The sequence below is a fragment of the Dicentrarchus labrax genome, unplaced genomic scaffold (genome assembly GCF_905237075.1).
Source record: "Dicentrarchus labrax unplaced genomic scaffold, dlabrax2021, whole genome shotgun sequence".
Taxonomy (NCBI): domain Eukaryota; kingdom Metazoa; phylum Chordata; class Actinopteri; family Moronidae; genus Dicentrarchus; species Dicentrarchus labrax.
Window position 1 is genome coordinate 26,601,821 of NW_026136702.1, and position 23,799 is coordinate 26,625,619.

Consider the following 23,799-nt stretch of genomic DNA (forward strand, 5'->3'; position numbering starts at 1 on the left):
CAGTACTAATATCCTTAAACGTAATAGTAGAAAAGTTATATCGTTCAACAAAAGTATCTACAGACAGCCAACCAGTAACAACTTCTGAAACTGAGTGTTGAATTTACGAGCGGACCATGAAGGCAACAGTGATCCTGGTACCTTTACACTGAGGTATCTCATCAGTCTGAGCCGCCGCCACCGGGCTGGCATTAGCGCTTTCTCTGAGCTCCGTGTGAAGGATTACCGTCTCTTTTTGATCTGTTAACGTTACATAGACAGTTTGTATCAATCATACTCATACATTTCCCTGCATGGGAGACTCCACAACTTCTAAAATGAGTAGTTTGAGGGCGTATAAGGAGCCTTTTGGTAAGTAAAAATTCAAGTGTCTTTGCCTCTGTGTGGACATTCGTTCGATACTCATACAGTATGGTAATGTTAACTGTTCATCCCAAACCGCTCTTCATTTCTTTTACATGATCTAAATTAACTTTGCAAACTACAACTTTAAGACCTCCTAAATTGTTCTTGTACTGTATTATTATTGTTTTTGTTTTAACAACCTAAATAAACAATTTTACCATTTCAGATCGTTTTATTTGATAGGGAGTAGCCTACATTTATCCTTTTAAATTCTTTTAAAAACTCACTTTAGCACCGTTAGTGTGGGGGAAATCAGACAAGTGTTTCCTGGGTATCCATCTACAACCACAACCACAGTATAAAAATTCCCTCTCTAATAATGGAAAACCCGTTAGGCTACCTGTTGCACAGTGGCATTTGTTTTCCATTTGAACCTGTCTTTTGCCTTATTCCTCTCAGTGTCAGCGGTTGATGTGCTGTAACATAGTCAATGCTCTTTTTATAGGTCTATTCACATTAACTCAGCAGAAGAGCTCCTTACCTTCAAAAAACTCTTATTTTTCTGTCCCAACTAGAATAACCTCTAACCTAATAATAGTCCATAAGACACACATTAAAAGGGTTTAGAGGCTTGTAGTGCAGTTCGAAACAAAAGGTTGCCAGGTTGTAAAAAATCCCTAATGCTGGTGATAAACCGCCTCCATTATGACATTTTGCATTATAAGAACCATCTATGAATTTATTAACATTTATCATAGCAGATAACTTGTCTTTAAGGTTATAAGATTAAAAACACTGATAAAGCAGAGAACAACGTCACTGTCCCCTCTTCTTGTGTTGCTTTGGCAACCACTCTCTGGTTTGTTTGTAAAGCCAGTCTGGCCATGCGTCCCTGTTAGTGCATGTAAGTTCTCCGTTTACAGCCAAGTAGAGCGGCTCAAACTGCTGTTTTTCTCATCTACTCTTTATTTCCACCAAACCAGGGTTTGTGATTGTTGGAACAGTGGAAAGACTAACAAAGACTGTTCTTGTGAGTTTTATGTTGTTTCCATCCATTTTGTTTACAATGTTACGATACCCTAGCTAAAATTAGCGTTTTTGTCTATGGTGTCTGGTGGCGAGCGATAGCAGATTATCTTATGTTGCCTTCATTGCAAGTAACTCTGTGAATTAAGGGTTTATTTTTCCCAAACCAGAGGTGGTGATTGTTGGAAAGACTGTTGGGCGGCTGTGGATCAGGAGGTAGAGCAGGTCATCCACTAATTAGAAGGTTGTCGATTCGATCCCAGGCAGCTGCATGTCGAAGTGTCCTTGGGCAAGATACTGAATTTGAATGAATGAATTAGATTCTGTTTGTGAATATGTGTGAACTAGTGAATGTAGCATGTAGTGTAACAGCACTTTGAGTGGTTGGAAGACTTGAAAGGCGCTATATAAGTACAGTCTATTCACTGTGGAAAGAAACAGAGAGCTAATCAGAAGGTTGGCGGTCGCCACAGCTTCACAGGCAGTCGCAAGGCCTTCTTAATTTTAAGGGGTGAAAGAAAACTTAAAATATATGTATATATATACATATATATTTCTGTGGGGGGGGGGGGACCTAAATGAAATTGTTCTTATTTAAGTTTAGATCATCATTTATGGACACGATGAAAACCTGAACACAAGGTATAGTCACAGAGCCTTCACCTTCTGAGAAACTCTCATCCTGCATTAGAAACATACACAGTTAAAACAACCAAAGAGCTAATAGAACAATGAGAAGAACACACTGAGTTTGTCCAAAAGAAGCCTATTAAGTATGTTTGGTTGTTAAAAATAAAAAAAATACATAATACAGACAGATAATTGTCAAAGAAGTTCCTAATATCATGAAAATGAATCTCATAGAAAATAATCTGCTCAAAATTCTTACTAATCTCACAGACTTCCTGCAGTTAGTGTTCACTGTTTGGATCCATCAGTTGTTCTCTACTGTTATTGTTATGCATTGAATATAAAATGAAATATCCATAAAATATGTAGCTTGGTCAGTTTACTCAATGATGGAAGAGAACCCTCAAACTAGATCAGGTGTCATGATGGAGGAGGCTAAATAGGGATTTTACAGTGTGGCAACTGTGAAGTAATACAGACGTAAAAATTGCAAATTTCCCCACAGCATGACATTTACGTTATTTGCACAAATCTACAGATAACAGCTGTGTTTTTCTCTGTTATGATTGTGTGTGGAGAAAACTTTATTTATTTAACTTAATTTAAAGGTTTCAAAACCTTGTCTACACTGCTACATACTGTAAGTAATTGTGGTGGAAAATTCCTCTATCGCCCTTAGTTACCTTTTTGTAAATTCATGAGTGAATTTTAGGGGACCTGACTATATGATGTAAGTGTAACCAAGTTTGTTTTTCGTGCCTGTAGAATTACCTAAGCCACTTTCACACACGTGTTTGACACAGGATAATGAACATGTGTTATGTGTCACACTGCGGGTGTGTAATGGCTGTTTGTCTGCAATCCTATATGATCAGAGTACACACTGTAGTTCCCTTTGCTGAATTATAGCTTATAGCAGATCTTGAGTACATCTGTAAACTAAGCCAAAGTGGTTGTTCAAATTTGTCAATGCTTAGTTATAACTTTATTAAATTTCTTTTCTTTATCATATGAAAAGTTTAATGCAGCATCACATGTTTTTTGTAATGCGACAAAAATTTAGAACAATGAAAAGAATGGTATGTTAGGCCAAGCTATGCCCTGTATCTGTTTATATATTTATATGTATATATAGTAAATATTTGATGTTTTTAATAATTTTAGTCTTGTTTTTACACATTCTGAGAAATTTAAAAGCAACATAAACCACAGCTGTAAAGGTAACACACACTGACGCATTCAAACTGATGGCATATGTGGCTTTGCAGCTGTGACAGTGAACTATAGTGAGCCAATCAGTTGTCACTTCTGTAGATGTAGAAGATTATGATCAGATTATACCAGAAGATTAATCATTAACCAAATGCTTAACACATCCTGCCATGAAAAGAAAAGAAAAAAACTCTCCAGTAGCCAGGCCTCTATAACTCTGAGATCCTTTTTCCACCCAGTTGACCTTATCAGCACAGTGGCTGGAAACTGTTGAGCTTGACTTTTTGTTTGACTAATATGGGTAAAAATATCTTTGGTTTAATGTGGATCTCAATAAAACTTGAAACTATTGACAAAAAACATATTTTCTCATTGTTATAAATACAACAACAGCAACATTAATCTCTTCCTAATCTGATTTCACAGGGACTATTTCTCTTGGGGGGAAAACATGCATAACAGGGATGAAAATGTTGCTAAAAGAGAAAAAAAAATTAAAAACTTACCTAAAATTTAGAGTTTTAGGGAAAGACTTCTTTCACTGTACCATTGGGGAACACAGGTTTTGGATTGGTCCCTGTACAGGCATGATGGTACTAACCTGGCATAGTTATAGTATGTAACTCCACCTTAAACCACAAATTGGCATTTTTATGTTTCTCTTTGTATACAGATTAAAGTAGATACAAACTTTGGACACAGCCAGGCTAGCTATTCACTCCCGCCTGGAGTCTTTTCAGCTAAGCTAGTTGTCAGTGTGCTTACGTTTGATTCATAAAAGATTCTGAGCTTTATTAAGCAGGTTGTAAGAAGCCCATTTGTAACTTACTTACCTGCGATCTATGAATCTCAAATTACAACATATGACGCCCTTTAGCTTGTATTTCTAGAGCTACATGTTTTTACTGACATTAGGAATTGTTAAAGCACAGGGAGCTTTTCACTGCTATGTATATTTTAAATTGTTCTTTAAGTATGATAAAGTTGTCTTTATCATACTTAAAACGTAATGTGTATGCATTGATTACTGACAGTGGCTGAACAGGCTAATTATCAGATTATTTTACTCTCACTTTGCAGAAAAATATATTTTTATATAGAATAGACCAATAAACTGTGCTTTATAGTAAAAGAGCTTCTTTAATGGTCGTAATTGACCTCTGCCTCTGAGCCACAGCAACCCATGTTCATAAAGCTAATGCATAATTAACCTGACATAACCAGCTGGAAAATCACTTCCATCATGTGTAGATGTTGCTTAGAATTAAGATAACTTCCGTGTCAAAGTAAGGTTTTATAAATAGCTACTTATATATGTATTTTTCTGCTTAAGTCATACCTAAGATCAAAATTTATCTGAAATGCATTCCATAAATAAGGCCCCAGCTTTGTACTTTACACACAGAGATAATAAAGGTATCGAAGTTGTCCTCTAACTCTCTGAAACAAAGTGAATCAGCATATTTCCAAAAATGCTGATGTATTCCCTTAAAGTCAAGTTACCCACTGCACCTATTCAGTGGTATTCTGTGATACTACAGTACTGATAAAAAGTACATGTCAGGTTTTTGCTGAATGCTTTCATATGAGTGATCAGGGAGAAACATCCATTTTTGATTGGCTGATATGTCATTAAAGAGTTACCAGTCTAATCCTATTCAGCTCAGGCACACACACACACACACACACACACACACACACACACACACACACACACACACACACACAGTGAAAGAGACACACTTACCACCCACTGTCAGCCATGATAAACATGTAGCAGAGAGTTTGTACAAGATGTGTGTATATAGATGCTCTCAGTCTAGACTTCACTGGGGCCTGGGTCAGGTATTGGCATGCCATTCACCTCCATTCATGTGTGGAAACAGACTTATGATAAAGCAAATGCCCCACTACACAGACTGCTAAGAAACTGTACTTTATCCTTTCATATGAGATATGGGTGGTCAAAATGCAGAAAAGCTGGGTTCACCTGTGTGGAATTATGGCCCTAAGCAATGTATTATGATGTGGTTTATATTTCATCTCTTGAACTTTATCCAAAGCATGCAGTTACATGCCCCTGCATTCCCAGAGAGGGAGAAACAATGCTCAACTGATCTGGGGTTCGACTTACACTTGATAATTGGGTGACTGGCTGTATTCCTAATACTTGCTGCACTATACTTAAAGGGGAATATCACTCATATACCCATATACACTGTATTTACTGGTAGTTTTTCACATTTGAGCGTATTAATTAGAAATGTGGTAATGCTATTGCAAGCTTGGACAGTTTCTGAAAACCCTCTCTTTTGGTGTGTTCAAGGGCTTTTGGGTTTAAAGAGTCTGTGGCTTTTCTACTGCAAGTTATTCACAAAGCGTGTAATGTGATAGATAGTATGGTGAGTTGTAGGGACAGTTTTCAGAACTCAAACGATAAGTAACTCGACAAAAAACTTAAAACAATTTTGATAATCATTTAAGTAATTCTTCAAGCAAAATAATCAGTTTCAGCTTGAGGATTAAGATCACTGGGTTTTGGCCTGTTTCTGGCCTGATATGTTATAAACCAAACAATTAATCAATTAATAGAGACATTTTTAGAGACATTTCTATTGGTTGCAGCCCTTAAGTTTTTATCTTTGCTTCTATGTACCCATAATTCTCTAAAAGTCCTGGTCCAGGTGAGGACATTTTAGGTTATTCAGTTTGCAAGGTAGCAAAAGGGGCTTACATCATCCAGGCCTTTGCCCCTAGTAGTGAAAGCCAGTATCTGGCATTTTGAGATCATGTAACCTGACTGAGCAAGATATTTTGTTACACATAACCATCTAGGAAGTTGACCTTGGAAACAGTTTGGAAAAGTGCAGGCACTTGCAAAAAATACTTAGCAGGTCATAAGATGAACAACCACCTATCACGGGCACATTTCAACCAATAAGATCAAAATATTTATAACATAGTCAAACTCTTACTGAAGCCGGGAAGAAAAGAGAAAACATCTTGGTTCAATACCATGCCTTGTTCTGACCAAACTGAAATGTTTGAAAAATGGTCAGCAATAATGTCAGGTAAAGGCAATTTACCATAAATTAGATTAAAATGCAAAGCTAATGGTATCTGGAGTCCTTTAAAGATCTATCTCTGGCACTAACCCACAAGACTTGTGGTGTGATATTATATATATATGTGTAAAGCTTTTTCTGGCCACGGAAATTATAATAATAAGGGTGGTTTTAATGAATGCTATAGCAGGATGATACAAACATTTAAAATGAAGGCAACTTGTATCATGTTTAACATGTCTTTCTCAAGAATGATTGATTCCACACTCAGTAACCAAATAACTCTCTAGAAATAGAGAGACTGAAAGCAATATGGAAGCAAAGTGCAACATGTCAACATTTCCTAGTTGTCTTTGTGTGGGCTGGTGGTGGTGATGGGGATTTACCTTCTATTACCCGTCTAATGGATTGCACTGACTGTCACCTGTGGCCCTTTGTTTTTTAGAAATTAACAAGTGAAAACATTTAATTCCATAATGAGAAATTCACCAAAACTGCAAGGAATGACAGTTGAAGTACAAGTAATAAATAATTTAGAGATGTGGTTACTGGCAGGTTACAGGAAGTGCAGCCTTATAGAATGAGTTGTCATTGATTTTATAAGGCTTATGATAATATGCTGTTGAGGCGTTTTTGCAGTCATGGGTTTTGACGTCAGACTTTGTACAGGGGAGTTTATATTTAATGTATGTGTGTAAGTGTGGGTGTGTGGGCCAAGCCACTGGGACACATTTCAGACTAACTGGGTCAGTAGTTAAGGTTAGGTTAAGGTTAAGATAAGAGTTGAGATTAGTCAAATAGTGGTTATGATTAGGGTTAAAATAAAGTCCAGATGAAATGGAAAATGCATTTTTAACATTGTATGCCAAAAAGTTTTTATATCTAAATCCAATTATTTTGTCTTCCTATAAAACAAAATGTGATTTGTGCTTACATAACCAACCAATTTGAACCAATAATGACATCCACAAATCAATCAATTCTCAACTCTAAGAGACACAGAGCTAAGATTAATTAGTTAATGTTAGCTAGCTAGCAACATCATGGCTTTGAAAATCATCATATATTTATGGCAAAATATTTGTACGCTGGGACTGAACAATGCCTCTGAGACAGTCTGCAGCCAGTTTTGATGACAGTGGTACCGAGGTCACTTATAGAGTTTCCTGATGGATTAACAGTAATGTTAGCTGCTGTAAGCTAGTTAGCTTGTGCAGTTAATGCTAGCTGACTCAGCTTCGGTAAAAAAATAAACATGGTGCTGTATTCCCTGTTGTCAAACTGTCCTCTGTCTGTATCGGATGCTGTATTCATCCCGGTCTGGCTGTGCTGTTCACTGGGAGCTCTCACTCCGGCAGAGTCAGCTGATAGGACCGCAATAGCTGCATGCCTTGGGACATAACACACACATTGACACAGCTTGTCAAAGTTACGAATGACTAAAAATGTTTAATTACCTATCATTATCATTCTATCCTTTAATTACTGTATTGTATCTCATCTGTTATTTAAACTACTGAGCTATGGACTTTTACTTTCTGTGGATTTGGTTGCATTTGAGTAACAAATGCAAGGAATCACTGAATTGAGAACTGTAGCAGCCTGTCTAAGAAAACAGTTTTTGAGTTTGGCTGCTTTGGTCTTTGGTCTTGGAGGATTATAGACATTCCTACAGGAATAAAATGAATGAGCATTTCTTAAGTTATTTTTGTCTTTGTCCAAACCAGTTCTCAATTGTACAACAATTAACATTTTTATTGCTTAATATGAGACAGTTTAAGTTTTATCTATGTCCCCTTAAATCATGTAACGTGTAAATGCCCAGATGCATAACTTGTTAGAAGGTGTTTTCTGAAGTGGTTCTCTTACTTTGCTTCTCTAGACAAGTGTTTTCATTTCACACAGGAAAAAAGAAACGCATAATGCCATTCATAATTTCTTGCCAATGTATTACTTCAGACTGGAGGGGATAACATCTGTCTGTACTCTTCATATGTTTTCTTCATATTCATTGATCAACATAAGTTTGTCCTCATCCCTCCACCTTGGCTCTTTTTGTCACCACATTATTTATAATATACTGCACAATACAGGGACATTGACAACCACTGAATTAAAGTATATGACTTGTTTTATTCTATATTTTTGTCTCTATGAACTCTGAGCTCCTAACCCATTGGTTCCTACTAAAGACATCTTGTCATGAATGTATGCTTTCTTTTTAAGTATTCAAGAGTAAATAGTGCATTTGTTGAGGACTATTTTCAGCTGTGGATTAAATTGAGTGAGTGAGTATTTGGCGCAAGCAGGACTCTGTATGTGGGATTGAGTCCAAATAAACTACAGTGTGTATTCATGATAATAAAGGAACATGTCACCCAATGTAATAGTGTGGTTCACTGATGTGTTTTTTTTGGACAACAATAGAGCTTTATGTCCAGGGCAAGATAGATCAGGCTTTGGATACACATGGCAATACCTGTTAGGATACATTCATTGTTGGCTTGGGTTTTCTAATGGGATTTGTTAACAGTAGAAAAAATGTCACCAGACTTATCCATTAAAGTTTTTAGCCACTAGTAGGGCTATGGAGCAATGTTTTTTTTAATGAGCAGGTTTGATTCACATGGGCAATACTATTTACCTCACAGTAGGACTGTATTAGAGATATTCTTGATAGAATCTTAAAGATCCCCTCAGTGTATGTGCATTTGACTTCATAATAGGGCTGCACAATTAATCTGTACATGAATTAAAATATTATTGAAATCACAATATGAAAAACTGCAATATCCAAATCGCAGAAGCTGTAATGTGTTGGTAAAGATAAGATGTGTGACTAACAACATTAAAATGAAGTACTGTAGTGCGGGCTACTGTAGTCCTGGCCTACAAATCTTGTTCTTCAGATTGTTCGGTACAGACCGCAGCAAATGTTTAACATTGAATTAACCAATGAAAATTCAAATTGTGATACAAAGAAGATCATTCCCAGACCCCTAATCGTGACTCATATCACAATATCTATCAGAATAATCACAATATGAGGCCTACATTGTACAGCCCTACTTCCAAACTTTATGTGATGTCACAAATCATGCCGTAGGTCCCGCCCCTAAATCAGATTTTCAATGAGCTCAGAGAAAACGCTGCACATACATCATTCAAACATCACACTGCAGGAAAGAGAAGCTGACTGGAGGAGGACTTTATGTAAAGTTTTAAGGAATTAAAGTAATGAATAGAAAGATAAATCTAAACGAGACAACGTATCTAATATGTGCAACTGGTGTTACTGTTTATGACAATTTGACTACTGTGCCAGAATCCACACAATGTGTCATATAAAATCAGGCTAAAATGAGTGTTTTACTAAGTCTTGGCTGGTTAAACTCTGTCTGTGACCTACATACATGACTACTTTCTCTCAGGTGAACAATACCTTGGAAGCTGCATGTAGGAAACAGCCTGCTTCCACCTAATCACTTAATCCTAATTCTAGTTTCCCATGCAAATTAAAGTTTCATCGTCAGAGAGTGTAACCCAAGAAAGGCCAGAGCAGTTCTTTATTTGGAGCCCTTTGGATACAGTGGCTTTATAGTGACGTAGACTGATGAAGGCCCTCATAGGCCTGGCCAGGTATTTTCTGGAGCTGAAAAGCTTCCTTTGTGGTGCTCACCCAACTCATCCTTGAATGTGCTGGTTGAAAATATTCCTTATCAGTGCTGGGGGCATTTGATTTGAGAGTGGTCCGTGTTGATGCTGAACAGTATTTTCATTCTTTCTAGGAAACTTTCATGAACTATTACGAGCTGGTTTGCTTTAGTCAGTACCCAATTTCCATCCGGGGATTAATAAAGTCTATCTATCTATCTATCAGTAATGAAATGCATGGTAAACATACCTAAACTTTAGCTTACATTAAAACAGAGTCATGACTATTAAAACAGTTTGCCTTATTTAAATGCTCATGGTGTGTCATTACCACCCAGTTTTACTGTCTACATTAACATGTCCAGACTACCTCGTACTCTCCAGAATGTACTTGTTGGCAGAAGGATGTGGTTTTTCTGTGCATCTCTGTGGTTGAAACTCGTGACATGTAGGAAGGGGATGAGTGAGTACAGCTGAAAGAATATATTCACTATACTGAAGCCTCTTCATTTTTTGTAACAGACAGAACCAGCTCTGAACCTGTGGAGGACACAGACACCACCAGCTTTGAAATTGTGAGTACCTTTACAGTACATGTCTTCTATCCAGTTTGCTTTGTGCTGATTTCTCATTGTTCTTCCTCAGAAAGCAGAGTCTTGCAGTAATCTGCTAAGAAATGTACCATAACCAAACATACTGTGCTGTGATTGCTAGTGCCCAAGGGCTAATTGAAGAACAGGTTGTAGCAGGCACATGATGGAGTCATTTTCTTTCATAGTTGAAGACTACATCTTGAATGTTGCCTCAGTCTCAAGAACAGACTGAATACAAATCTCCTAAGAAGAGGGTTAACAGAGCAGATCAAACTTGTGTTTCACAGGTTTAGTTATTTTACTTTCTAATATGATCTTGTCTGCCCTTGTCTCTCCCACAGTCCTTGGAGGCCAATTATCCAGTGCAGGTGACAGATCCCCATGGTAAATAACTGAGACGAACCACAATAGTCCATTTTACAAAGCATATGTGGACATACTATTTCAATTATACTATTCATACATATTGTAAATTTGTCACCTTTTATGGCCAATGAGAGGTAATACTTCAATTAATAGTGTAGCCTTTTATTTGCTCCAGTCACTGAACTCAACCTGCCTTTATTTGGAACAGGCCTCTGTAGGCGACAGGCCTTTAATTCCTTTTGCACAAATACTATCAAATTGTTTATTTAAACCAGTATGAATAATATTAGAATAGGAAATGATAATTAAAAAATGGGATTTAATCTGTTTTATACATCCAAAGAACTTAAAGTAACTATAAAAGTAACTGAGACCTGCTGTTATTTGTCAGGGATGGGACTGTAGTGAAGACACTGGGATGTTACTGTATATGGCGTTAGTTCAGGGGCTATCACTGAGTTCACACCGGGGTGCCGGCCAGAACACCAACTTAAGGCTAATTAATGCTCAGAGGTCCACAATGAAGAAGCAGGTGATGGATAGTGCAGGTGGTTTAATATCCTCTTGCTGGCAATGAGGTCATGTGGTTTTTCTATAGCAAAGGAACAATAACAAATATACACAAATGAATAAGAATAAAGCTCTTAATCACTAATAAACATACTAAAGGAGTACTGAAATTACTACATCCCCAAAATAACAGTTCTGAAACACTCTTCACCTGACTTACTAGCATATTAACACACATATAAACAACATCACATGGTAATATTTAAGTACCACTCACTGTAAGCATTACACTAGCGAGTCGGAGCGATAACAATAACGTAACATGTGACATGACGTACACTTGATCAGAGGCAGGTGAGCTAAATGCTACAACTAGCTTAAACAGTGACCACATGGCAAGTCTGACAGCTACACATCAGAACAACAAATAAACTATAGCTGCAGCAACGTAAACACAGTACATCAACAATATATCCGGACATACTCACTTTCCATCCACGCACAGACCACTTGCCGTTGCGTTAATTGTTAATTGAACCGTGAATCCCTCACTCTGCCGTCTCACCGGAGCACACACCTCTCTGACCAAGTACCGTCAGTTACGCTATATAACCAGCAGGGGGGGGGCGCTCATATATGAGCTGACCAACACTACATCTATGAAATCACACACTAAACATAATATGTCCCAACTTTGAGGCCTTTTCTACAGCCGCCCCCAAATGTAGGTTATACATTTGCTCATCACTAAGGCCACAAAGTCTATGGTTGGGATGAGGTTGTAGGAGGGGATTTGTTCTCATCGTCTCCAGACGGAAGTGCAGGGAGGACAACCAGCCTGGCCACCGGCCGGGTGTAAACCCTTTCTCTCACTTTCACATCAGCTGACCGGATGTGTCCATCGGGGCTCAGATGAGTCTTGATCACTCTCCCTATGGGCCACAGGGCCCTGGGTAGTTGTGGATCAGCGATCATCACCACACAGTCTTGAACGATGTCAGCTGGTGAAGCCTGCCACTTCTGGCGAACTTGAAGACTTGGCACGTAGAGCCGGATGAAACGAGCCCAGAAGTGATCAGCCAGAATTTGGGAGTGCTTCCAACGGCGGCGACTGATGAGCTCATTCCCTGGGTAGACTACTTGAGGTAACGACCCGTCCGGCCGCCCCATCAGAAGAACATTGGGAGTCACTGGGTCCGGGTCACTGGCATCGGAAGACACATATCCCAGGGGCTTACTGTTAAGAATCCCTTCCACCTCAGTGAGCACCGTGTGAAGCACTTCTTCTGCGACTGGTTGAGCACCCACGGTGACATAGAGTGCGCTCTTAACTGAGCGTATCTCCCTCTCCCACACCCCTCCGAAGTGGGGGGCTGCTGGGGGGTTAAAGTGGAATGCAATCTTATGTGGTGCAAGGTGCTCCTGTAAGGGTGGAGAGATCTTAGTGAAGGCTTCCCGGAGTTCCCTCTCTCCTCCCTTGAAGTTCGTTCCCTGATCGGAGAACAGCTCTGCAGGTTTTCCTCTGCGTGCGATGAACCGACGAAGGGCCATTAGGAAGGCATCCGTATCAACGGCGGTAAGGAGGTCCAGGTGCACTGCCCTGGTGGTAAGGCACTTGAAGATGATCCCCCATCTCTTCTCCCGCCGCCGGCCCACCTTGACTTCAAGGGGTCCAAAGCAGTCCATCCCTGTAGAATAAAAAGCAGGCTTGAACAGGCGCAAACGGGCTGATGGGAGATCGGCCATCTTTGGTACGGCTGGTTTGGCTCTCCAGCGCCGACAGTCCGCGCAGCCGTACTGGTGGCGCCGAACCGCCTCACGCCCTCGCAGGATCCAGAAAGAGCGGCGAAGCTCAGCAAACACCCGCTCTGGACCCGCGTGATGGAGTCGGATGTCAACGTCCTGAATTAAAAGCTTAGTAGCTTGATGGTTTGGGTCTAGGATGACTGGATGAATAGTGGTCAGCTCCAGGTCCTCTGATCGACGTAGACGTCCTCCAACACGGATGAGCTCTCCGCTCTCATCCAACTCAGGAGATAGCGTGAGAAGTCGGCTACTTCTAGGGACTGGCTTCCCCGCTTTCAGTAAACTGTACTCTTGTGGGAAACTATCCATCTGAGCTCTCTGAAGGATCAACCGCTCAGCTTGGCGATGATCCTCGGCAGTAGGGTGACCTTTGCAGTCGGTCGCCCCATGCAGCTCCCACGCTGTCGCCTCCAGCAGTTCCCTCCAGGAGTTGTACTGGTTAAGGTCTGGAGCAGGCTGACTTGATACTACTGCTGCGACCCCACAGAAGACAGACTTACGCAGCTCTGAAACATCATGGGCTTGGTCAACTGAAGGGTCCTCTGGCCACAATTCTGGACCCAGTAAGAGAAAAGAGGGTCCCTTACTCCATCTGTTGGGCTCAACTAGTTCCCTCAGCCCTTTCCCTCGAGTCACATCATCAGCGGGGTTGTTCGCCGAATCAACATATCTCCAAACATGCCCGTCGGTCAACTCCTGAATCTCAGCCACACGGGTGCCAACGAAGACCTTGAATCGGCAGGATTCCGATTTCAACCATGTCAGCACGGTGGTCGAGTCAGACCACAGGATCATCTGGTCGATGTTGAGCGTGAGTTCTCTACTTAGAACTCGTGCGAGCTGTGCCCCGGTTAGGGCAGCACAAAGCTCTAATCGGGGCATGGAGTGTGACCGCTTGGGAGCGACTCTGGAGCGAGCCATCAGGAAGGAAAGATGCACTCCACCATGTCGGTCAGTGGACCGGAGGTACGCGACAGAGCCATACGCTTCTTCAGAGGCGTCGCAAAATATGTGTACCTCTCTGTGAAGACTGCAGAGGTCCACCTCCTTAGGTAAGTACGGTCGGGGCAGGGTGACCTGTGGTAGGACGTCCAATTCATCCTCCCAAGCTTGCCACTGCTGCAGAAGCTCTTGGGGCAGTAGTGGGTCGTCCCAGCCCCGGTGCTTGTCCCAAAGATGGCGAACCAGTACCTTAGCCCGGGTGGTGTAGGGCAAGATGAACCCCAAAGGGTCATACTGACTTGCAAGAACCTTGTATATGTTGCGCATTGTGGGGGCACCATAATCCACTTGGCGGTGCTTATAGCCGAGGATGTCAGTGTGGAAGAGCCAGCTCAACCCCAGCGTGGACTCTGGAGTGTCAGTCTTGTCCTGAGCTAGCCAGAGCTCCACGCTAGCAGAACGGCTCTCTTCAGGTAGGTGACCTATGACCTCTGGTTCGTTGCTGGCCCATTGACGTAGCTCAAACCCAGCGGATGCCAAGATGGTCCGCAACTTGTCCACCAGGTGCCTTGCCTCGGCGATGGTGGGCACGCTCTGGAGGCAATTGTCCACATAAAAACACCTCTCTACTGACATCCTCACGTCTTCCCCCGGCTGGCTGTGGTCATTGACGTGGCGCTGTAAGGCGAACGTGGCACAGCACGGACTACACGTCGTTCCAAACGGTAGTACTTGCCACTCATAAACCGCAGGAGGTTCCCCTCGGCTGACATCACGCCAGACAAAGCGGAGGAGGGCACGATCTCCTGGGAGGAGGCGAACCTGGTGGAACATGCCCTTGATGTCTCCACTGATCGCTACTGCATGTTCTCGGAAGCGTAGCAGGACTCCCAGAAGTGATACTCCTAGAGTTGGCCCAGGTAACAGGTAATCATTGAGGCTCTGTCCTCGGTACTGGTAGGAACAGTTGAAGACCAGTCTATTCTTGCCATTATGACGTACCATATGGTGTGGGATGTACCAGGCCTCACGACCCTCGTCAGCTGGTGCTTCAGGGCCACACTTGATGACAGAGCCTGCCTTGATCAGTTTCTCCATCTCCACTCTGTAGGCTGCAGACTGAGCAAGGTCCTTGGCCAGTCGCCGTTCCACGCCTCGCAAGGTGGGCATGACAGCTTCTTTGGTAGCATGAAAGAGCGGCATGTCCCTCCGGCGCAGCAGTGGGGTGGCATAACGGAGAATGCCCTTGACCTCTACTCTGGTGGTCTTGGTCTCGAGGATACTGATGGCTTCATGGTCTTGCTTTGAGCGGGTGGCGAGCTTCTCGCTCCTGAATGGGACCATATCAACCTGCCATAGTCTCTCAACATGTCTCATCAGTTCGCAGCTTGATGTGACCGTGCACAGCGCCAACACCTCTTGTTGCTCCTTATCCACTCTGTTAGCTGATCCTTGGTCAGCCTGGAAACTGCTGCACACTGACTGAGATAGTGCTCCTCATTATTGCAGAATGGACAGTAAGGCTTACTCTTGTTCCCCTTAAAGGAGCTGCCTGGGATTTGACCTTCTGGCTTCTTGTCTGCATTGTTCCCACTATGGAGCACGGTAGTGGGCCGATTACTCTGGCGACCATCAGGTCGGGGCACTGGCCTCTCCCTAGCCCCTTTCACTGCTAATTGTCCTTCAGAGTCCTGACACCAGGACTCATACTTCAGCCACTCTGATAGATCAGGTAAGGCATGAGTTTGTGTGCCTCGATGGAACATGCAGCGGCGAAACTCAGCTCTCTGCTCAGGTGGTAATTTGCTCAGCAGGCGGGCAACATGTGAGCCACACTGTAACTCTGCTTCTCCCTCAAGGCCTAATGTCCTCAACATTCCCACCAGCGACTGTACCTGGAGTGAAAACTTCTCAAATGCAGCAACATCTCCCCGCCTGATATCTGGTGAGTCCAACACAGCAGCAATACGCCTCAATGCAATCTGATGTGGTTGACCAAACTTATCATTCAAGGCCGCCATCGTGTCAGAGAAGGGTGTTGGAGAGTTGAGGTAAGCGTCTGCTATCAACCGAGCCTCTTCTAGTTGCAGGTGATCGACCAAAACTTGATACTTAAACAGCTCAGTGGCTCCTGGTGGTAAGAGGTTCTCCAATGACAGCCTCAGCCGCGCAAACTCGCTTGGGTCACGATGGGAGAAGTTGCGAATGGTTGGGCGGGGTCCATAGTAACTGGACTCTGGAATATGGGAGGTCCTGTTTAGAGGCAATGGTTGTGGTTGCATCCAGGACCCACCATTAGTCTGCTGGGGATTGCATCCCGGCGTGCTCTTGATAACACTACAAGCTGCAGAATACTTAGGCTCAGCTGGAGGCAAACTGAAGGACTGCAATGGAGGCTGAACCGGCTTAAACCAGGGACGTTGATAAGAATCAGAGTTTGGTGGTCTGGTATCAGGAACGATGCCATATGCTGACTGCTGAACTTGTAGTAGGCTCTTAGGCGGCTTAGCAATAGGGGCCGATATAACTTCTTCTCTATCATATGGAAGCTCGGCTGTTGCCTGAACACTGTGATGTGGCGGTGGCGGGGGTGGTTGGTCCCCAGGTGACAGTCCCATCATTGCTGGATCTGGCCACGGGGGGGGAGCAGGCCAGTCATCCTCTTCAGCAGGTGCAGCCGGTGGCGGTGGCTGCTTGGATTCAGGCTGATTTGTATGAGGAGAAGGGCTCTGTAAGTTCCGAACAGCGTCCACTAACTGTCTCATGTCTGCTCGCAGTGCTCTGAGCTCCACCATATCTGATGACATGCTGCGCTGGGTCCGCTGGAGAAGGTGTCTCTCATGTCGGATGTCCTCTAACTCTGTCTTTACATCCTCATGTGGGTGTCTGGTGTGCGGTGCTGGATGTAGGGGAGTGGAGCGCTCATAGAACCGTTCCCCAAGATCACGCTCGGGTGACAGCAGGGGGGCTTGCTGAGTCTCCTGGGTGTACTGTTGGCCCTCGGCTCCATAGCACGAGTCCATCTCATGAGGAATAGCATGCTGTCTCTGCATGCGGCTCAGTAGGGAAGAGTCATAAGCGGCGGTGAGGGGGGTCATCCTGACCATTCCCTCCTGGTGAAGCGTCTCTACGTCCTCTCTGTATCTCTGACTGATATAGCCCAGATTATCCACATCATAATCTGCATAGCGGGCTGGTGGACGAATGTGTCGTCTGGGGCGTGCACCACGTGCTTCGTACTCTGAACGTTGTTCCATCTCCGATGTAAACCCTGTGATCCGGCTCGAAGGACCATCAAATGTAGTGAAGACACTGGGATGTTACTGTATATGGCGTTAGTTCAGGGGCTATCACTGAGTTCACACCGGGGTGCCGGCCAGAGCACCAACTTAAGGCTAATTAATGCTCAGAGGTCCACAATGAAGAAGCAGGTGATGGATAGTGCAGGTGGTTTAATATCCTCTTGCTGGCAATGAGGTCATGTGGTTTTTCTATAGCAAAGGAACAATAACAAATATACACAAATGAATAAGAATAAAGCTCTTAATCACTAATAAACATACTAAAGGAGTACTGAAATTACTACATCCCCAAAATAACAGTTCTGAAACACTCTTCACCTGACTTACTAGCATATTAACACACATATAAACAACATCACATGGTAATATTTAAGTACCACTCACTGTAAGCATTACACTAGCGAGTCGGAGCGATAACAATAACGTAACATGTGACATGACGTACACTTGATCAGAGGCAGGTGAGCTAAATGCTACAACTAGCTTAAACAGTGACCACATGGCAAGTCTGACAGCTACACATCAGAACAACAAATAAACTATAGCTGCAGCAACGTAAACACAGTACATCAACAATATATCCGGACATACTCACTTTACATCCACGCACAGACCACTTGCCGTTGCGTTAATTGTTAATTGAACCGTGAATCCCTCACTCTGCCGTCTCACCGGAGCACACACCTCTCTGACCAAGTACCGTCAGTTACGCTATATAACCAGCAGGGGGGGGGCGCTCATATATGAGCTGACCAACACTACATCTATGAAATCACACACTAAACATAATATGTCCCAACTTTGAGGCCTTTTCTACAGGGACATTTATTAAACATTTGTGCAGGGAATCTTTCGCTTCATTGACAGTGATAAAAAAATACAGAAGTAACTAAAGGAAAATAAGTGATAGACAGAAAGATAGATAGAGCACTTGTGTGATGGCTTGTTCACACCGCCCACGATTGGTTTTTATTTTGGCGACGATGTTAACAGATCAGAGTGGTCACACTGCCTGCGTAAGACGCACGTCTGCAGTGACGCTTCACTTGAGAGTCCTATTTTTTCCGCAAGTCACGCGTGGCTCCCAGCAAAACAGCACAGTGAAAGGATCTGTTGGTAGTCATATTCAAGTATTTCAGTACAGTTTAAACTTCCTTTTCAAAGTAAAAGCACTTTAGTAATCTTTTATTTTACACAACTTCACTTGTGAAAGAATTTCCGGAAGTGAGCCAGCTGAAGTATGCAGTATCTTTCCCCTGCTCTCTCTGTCTTTCTCTCTCTCTCTCTCTCTCTCTCTCTCTCTCTCTCTCTCTCTCGGGTAAACAAACCGCTGGTGCTTTCTGGTTAGCACTCCTCACATTTACGTTTAAACTGTAAGGCATTGTTAATTAAATGACATGAACATTTAGATTGTTTATGGGCATTATACAGGGGAAAGTGTATGTGGAAACATAGGGCAGGTCACAGCCACTTATGCTCAGGCGGCTTATGTGAACAGGGTGTTACAGCAGCCAGGTCACATAAATGACGAAAACAAATAAGGTACATGAGACCCAAAAAACAATTAAAATCCAAATGAGATAAAATAACTAAAATAGAAAATAAAAACTGAGAATAGATGCTTAAATAGGTGTGACATATACTGATGGAATTGGATGAAATGTGTGCTATGGAGATCTAATTTAAGCCTGTACCAAATAAAGGCCTTGCTGTCTCTGCTGTTAAGGTAAATTCAGACCTGGCCACTATTTAGGAATTTATAGTACAGGTTACATTTTGAAATTCCTTATCTTACTGGAAAAAATGTGTGAGCATATTTGTCAGTGGTTGCAGTGGTTTATTCAGAATATACTGATGTCAGTAATATGTCTCCGACAGATGCTGTGACACTCCACCTAAGCTCAATGCCGTCTGGATACCCCTCCTCAGACAGAATAAGACAGGTCAGTAACCCCCTTTGATGCATGTGCAACCTGTTTTTGAACATTATTGTCAAATAAAGTTTAGTTTCAGCTTCACTTAATTTTGTCCACACATTTTGTCACTAACCCACTCATTCCGGTCGGCTCATTCTCCATTAGAGTGAATGGAAACGGTGTTATTACAGCTAATGGAGCTCCTCCTGCTGGCCTTTACATAGAATGCAGGTTTTAAGATACTTCCGTGTTGGCTTCATTTGTCAGACCCGGAAGCTCTGTCTAATATATATACTGTCAATGCTGATAACAGCCACCTGTGATGGCACCCACTGTCACTTAAAACGGGTTTTGCGCAAGTTAACAGAACTTTTCTGACACCGGCGCCCCGCTAATCGTGTGGACACAGCAGCAGTTGGTGATTGATTCAGCTTAACCGTTAATTAGGATTTTAATTCGTGTTTCTACATGTTACACTAATAATTGCGAGTTGGTTCCTGTTCTGAGCTCTGTGGGCAGATGCGGGTTTGCAAAACTGGGCCACTGCAGGACAACGCTGTAAATACCCTTTAAGAGGAAGAATTCAATAAAACTGTCAACGTTAATGGATAGCTTAATGAAACAGTTCTAAAGTCAACAGTAAAAACTACCAGTTTTTTCCTACCCTGCCAGAAGTATTGCTTACACACTTTGTACTCTGTGAGTACTTTCTAATTTAGGCTGTGAACATACAGGATGTGGTTTTCTCCCACTGAACTTGAAGGTGCAGCTGTGAGTATTGCTAATAACAGAGCAGACAGAAAGAGTGTTAACGTCATATGAAGCTTTCAGCATTGTTGAAAATAACCATACAAGAAGAGTTAGTAGTGGAAATTTAAAAACAAATGTGTCCATTCCAGCCTGTCCAGTCATCTCTAGCAAAATGTATACACCCCTCAATGGATAGTGTCTAGATTCTCTGTCTGGCCTTATAGTGTGCCACATTCACAGTTGACACACTTCCGCTGACTGTAAGGTGAGAATGACGTTAGGCCACTGAGTGCCTGATACAACAAATCTGCTTTAAAAGAAAGGACAGTAAGATGGATGGCTGGTATATTTCAAAGGGTTGTTTGATTCAACAGCATCACGCTAGGACTGAGATAAAAGCTGAAGACTGTGGTGAAATGTTTTTAAAAACACAATAAATGAACAATGATATATTAAACCTGGCAGCACCCTTGGCCCACTCACTTAAACATTGTATTGGGCAATGTGAGCAATGCTGTAATGTTGAGTAGCCTAACTTGTACTTTTTAGCCATGCTAGAGACATTGCTGTAGGAATGGCAGTGTCAGTCCACCATTATGGTCCAGACTGAACTCTCCACAACTATTGGATGGATTGCGATGAGATTTTGCACAGACATTCATGGTCCTTCTTGGTCCAGTTTGTAAAATTTAGGAGGATCTATTGTCAGAAATTAAATATAATATTCATAGGTTTAGTGTATAATCACCTGAAAATAAGAATTTGTGTTTTTGTTACCTTAGAATGAGACGTTTTTATCTACAGAGGGAGTGGGTCCGCTTCTACAGAGGTCAACCTGTTGAACCATCATGTTTCTACAGTAGCCCAGAATGGACAAACCAAACACTGGCTATAGATAGGGTCTGTCACGTTTTTCACGAGTTTTGTGGTCCCTGTAGTTTCTCCTACACACTTGGAAGGCTAAGCTGTATTCAGATGGTTGTAATCTGCAACTTCACCACTAGATGCACACTGATCTTTAAAGGAGGAATTGTTGGTGATGCCCTGACTTTTCCTCTAGCGTGCTAACACACTAAATAAGATGGTGAAAGTTCTAAACATGAGCATATTAGATATATATATCATGATACTATATATATGTTTATTGTGATGTAAAATAATATTATATAATATAATAATATAATAGATGATTTGTTGATTCTGATACTACTACTTTTTGGTGTAAAGCCTTAAATGTGAGAGGACAATGGTGACTGTTTCTAATGTCTGTTTGCAACTGAGTTTGAGCATTTGAATGAAAATGACAGAGTCAGAACATGAATGTGATGTAACTACAGTAATCACTTGTGTTTCTCTGTGTTGTAGCCGGTTGAAGATGTCGAATGCCTGTGCCCAACATCAATTTCACCAGGTAAATCAATTCCTATGATAGTACACCCGAAATGGCCATACTTTCTGATGGCCACCAGGAGGCAGATAGTCTTGTAACTAAATAAATTAATGAAATTAGGTTTTTTAATTTTTTTAATTTTGTCTTTTATTATTAGTATGCTTTGTACATTTGATGTTCATATACTGTGGATTGCATGTACGCAATGTACACATACAAAGATCACACATCTTGAGCTAATTCCATCATCTTTGTCCATCTTTGAGCTCAGACTACCCCAAAGAACTGCAGTTACTTAACAGCCCCTGTGAAAAATGCTGCTGCCCAGCCCCTCCTCCCAAGATTAGTGACCTCATGAATGACAAAGATCTCCTGGACTTACTGCGGCTCAAACTGGACCCAAACCACTGCACCATCAAAAACTGGAAGAACTTTGCGAGTCGCTGGGGGATGAGCTACGATGAACTGACCCTGCTGGAGCACCGGACGCAGGGCTCCTTGTCCCACAGCCCCACCCAGGAGTTCCTGCTGCGCTACAACCAGAAGACGGTCACTGAGCTCACTGAACTTTGCCGCATCTACCAGCGCATTGATGTGCTGCGACTGCTGCAGAGCTGGATAGAGAAGGACTGGCCGTCACGCTGGCAACAGACTCTTTAACAAGTTTGACTCACTGTATATTTATCCCGTCTCTTTTTTGTCTTCTGTCAGGGTTGTACTTGTTAGGGATTTCTCCTTCTTCACATTTTACCAACATTTTATCATTAGTAACTAGTGTTTAAGAAGTGCTTTTTTTTTACCTTTATTAGACACAGTGAGGCAGGCAGACAGGAAATGGACGAAGAGAAAGGGGCATGACATGAAACAAAGGTTGTTAAGCCCCCATGAAGAGTGCTGGGCTTTTATTATTTTACATAGTGGCTGTGTAATCACAGCAATACCATCCGTCACATTATGCACACTGGCCCAAAAATACTTTTTCCTATAGGGTTACATTGTGGCTGTAAACCAGTGGATAAATTGTTTTCACAACCCCTGCAAAATGACTCTATGTCACTATCAGAGTGTGATTCATTCAGTTCAATAGCATTTGGAAAGTCTAGAAGACCCGCACAATTTTATCCCTGTTCAAGTTAGCAGAGAATCAGCTCGGAAGTCTCTAGTGTGCTTGCCCCACAATACAGAAGCAAAATTTTATACTGGGAAATCAAACTTCTTTGTCTTAATGCATCACTTAGCAACTTCCATAAGAATAAACAGAGCTCAATCTCCAACAATGTATCTAGTACTCCTTTAACACATCCATTGGGATGGAGTCAAACCAAAGATGATGTGGATCTGGCATGTAATGTAACCATTTGGCTACCAAGGCACTCCAGCAAATGATCTTAAGAAAAAGATAAAACAATGACCAATAAGTGAAAAGTGAAGCATCACTGTGTGCTTCATGAATCACAGGATTTAATTGATTTCACATTTGTGGTTTGTTTAGATAGATTGTCAAGAAATTTTTATTATTTTATACTTTGGTTTATGACCAAATAACTGAAAAACTGACATGCCCATCATCCTTAGCTGTACTTTGTGTTCAGTGTTAATAAGCAAATATTAACATGCTAACATGCTAAATTAAGATGGTGAACACTGAACCTGCTATATATTAGTAATGTTATTTGCATTATATGCATTACATGCATGTTAGCATGCTGACATTGGCGTTAGTATAGCATCACTGAGCCATGACTGTAGGCTCTTAGTCTTGTTAATGTGCATCTGACTCCATATGTCTGGATAACAAGCAAAGCACAAAGGCAATGGCAGAATATTTATTTATTAAATATTTTGTCTTATTTTTGGAAATAATACTAATAAACATGTCAGCAGGATGAGTGTCACATCTTTTGAGTAATAATCACATTGGCTGTGTCTTAATGACTATGAGCCATGTGGGAAATATCACAGCAAATGATAGTGAGATTTTAACAACTAAAGTAATTGTTAAATAGAAAACCCCTTAATTTAGTCCAACAGACCTAAATATTTTCTACAAAAAAACAAACTAAAACTTTTAATGCTCACATTCCTATTTTTGGTCAATTAATTCTCTGTTTTTTTACATACTGGATTTCTTTTTTATTATACTTCCTTTCTCAGTATGAAATAAACACATCCATCTCTATAAAAGCTTTTGTCATTTTTAAAGTAAAATTAAGGACATCGTCAACCTCAAAGACATCTTTCTGTTAAAACATACACAGTTATAACAGGCTTTTTGTTTTTTAATAATAATAT

The 23,799-nt window shown here is 41.7% G+C and overlaps 1 protein-coding gene across 1 annotated transcript; it reads left to right on the forward strand.

Annotated features, from left to right (window-relative positions):
• The first annotated feature begins 166 nt into the window (after positions 1–166).
• edaradd (EDAR-associated death domain) lies at positions 167–23,691 on the forward strand. The gene is made up of 6 exons (XM_051424508.1): positions 167–351; positions 10,455–10,507; positions 10,867–10,909; positions 19,330–19,394; positions 21,483–21,528; positions 21,779–23,691. Exons 1-6 carry the CDS (start codon positions 294–296, stop codon positions 22,165–22,167), a joined length of 654 nt encoding a protein of 217 aa, XP_051280468.1. The 5' UTR covers positions 167–293; the 3' UTR covers positions 22,168–23,691.
• Positions 23,692–23,799: the final 108 nt, after the last annotated feature.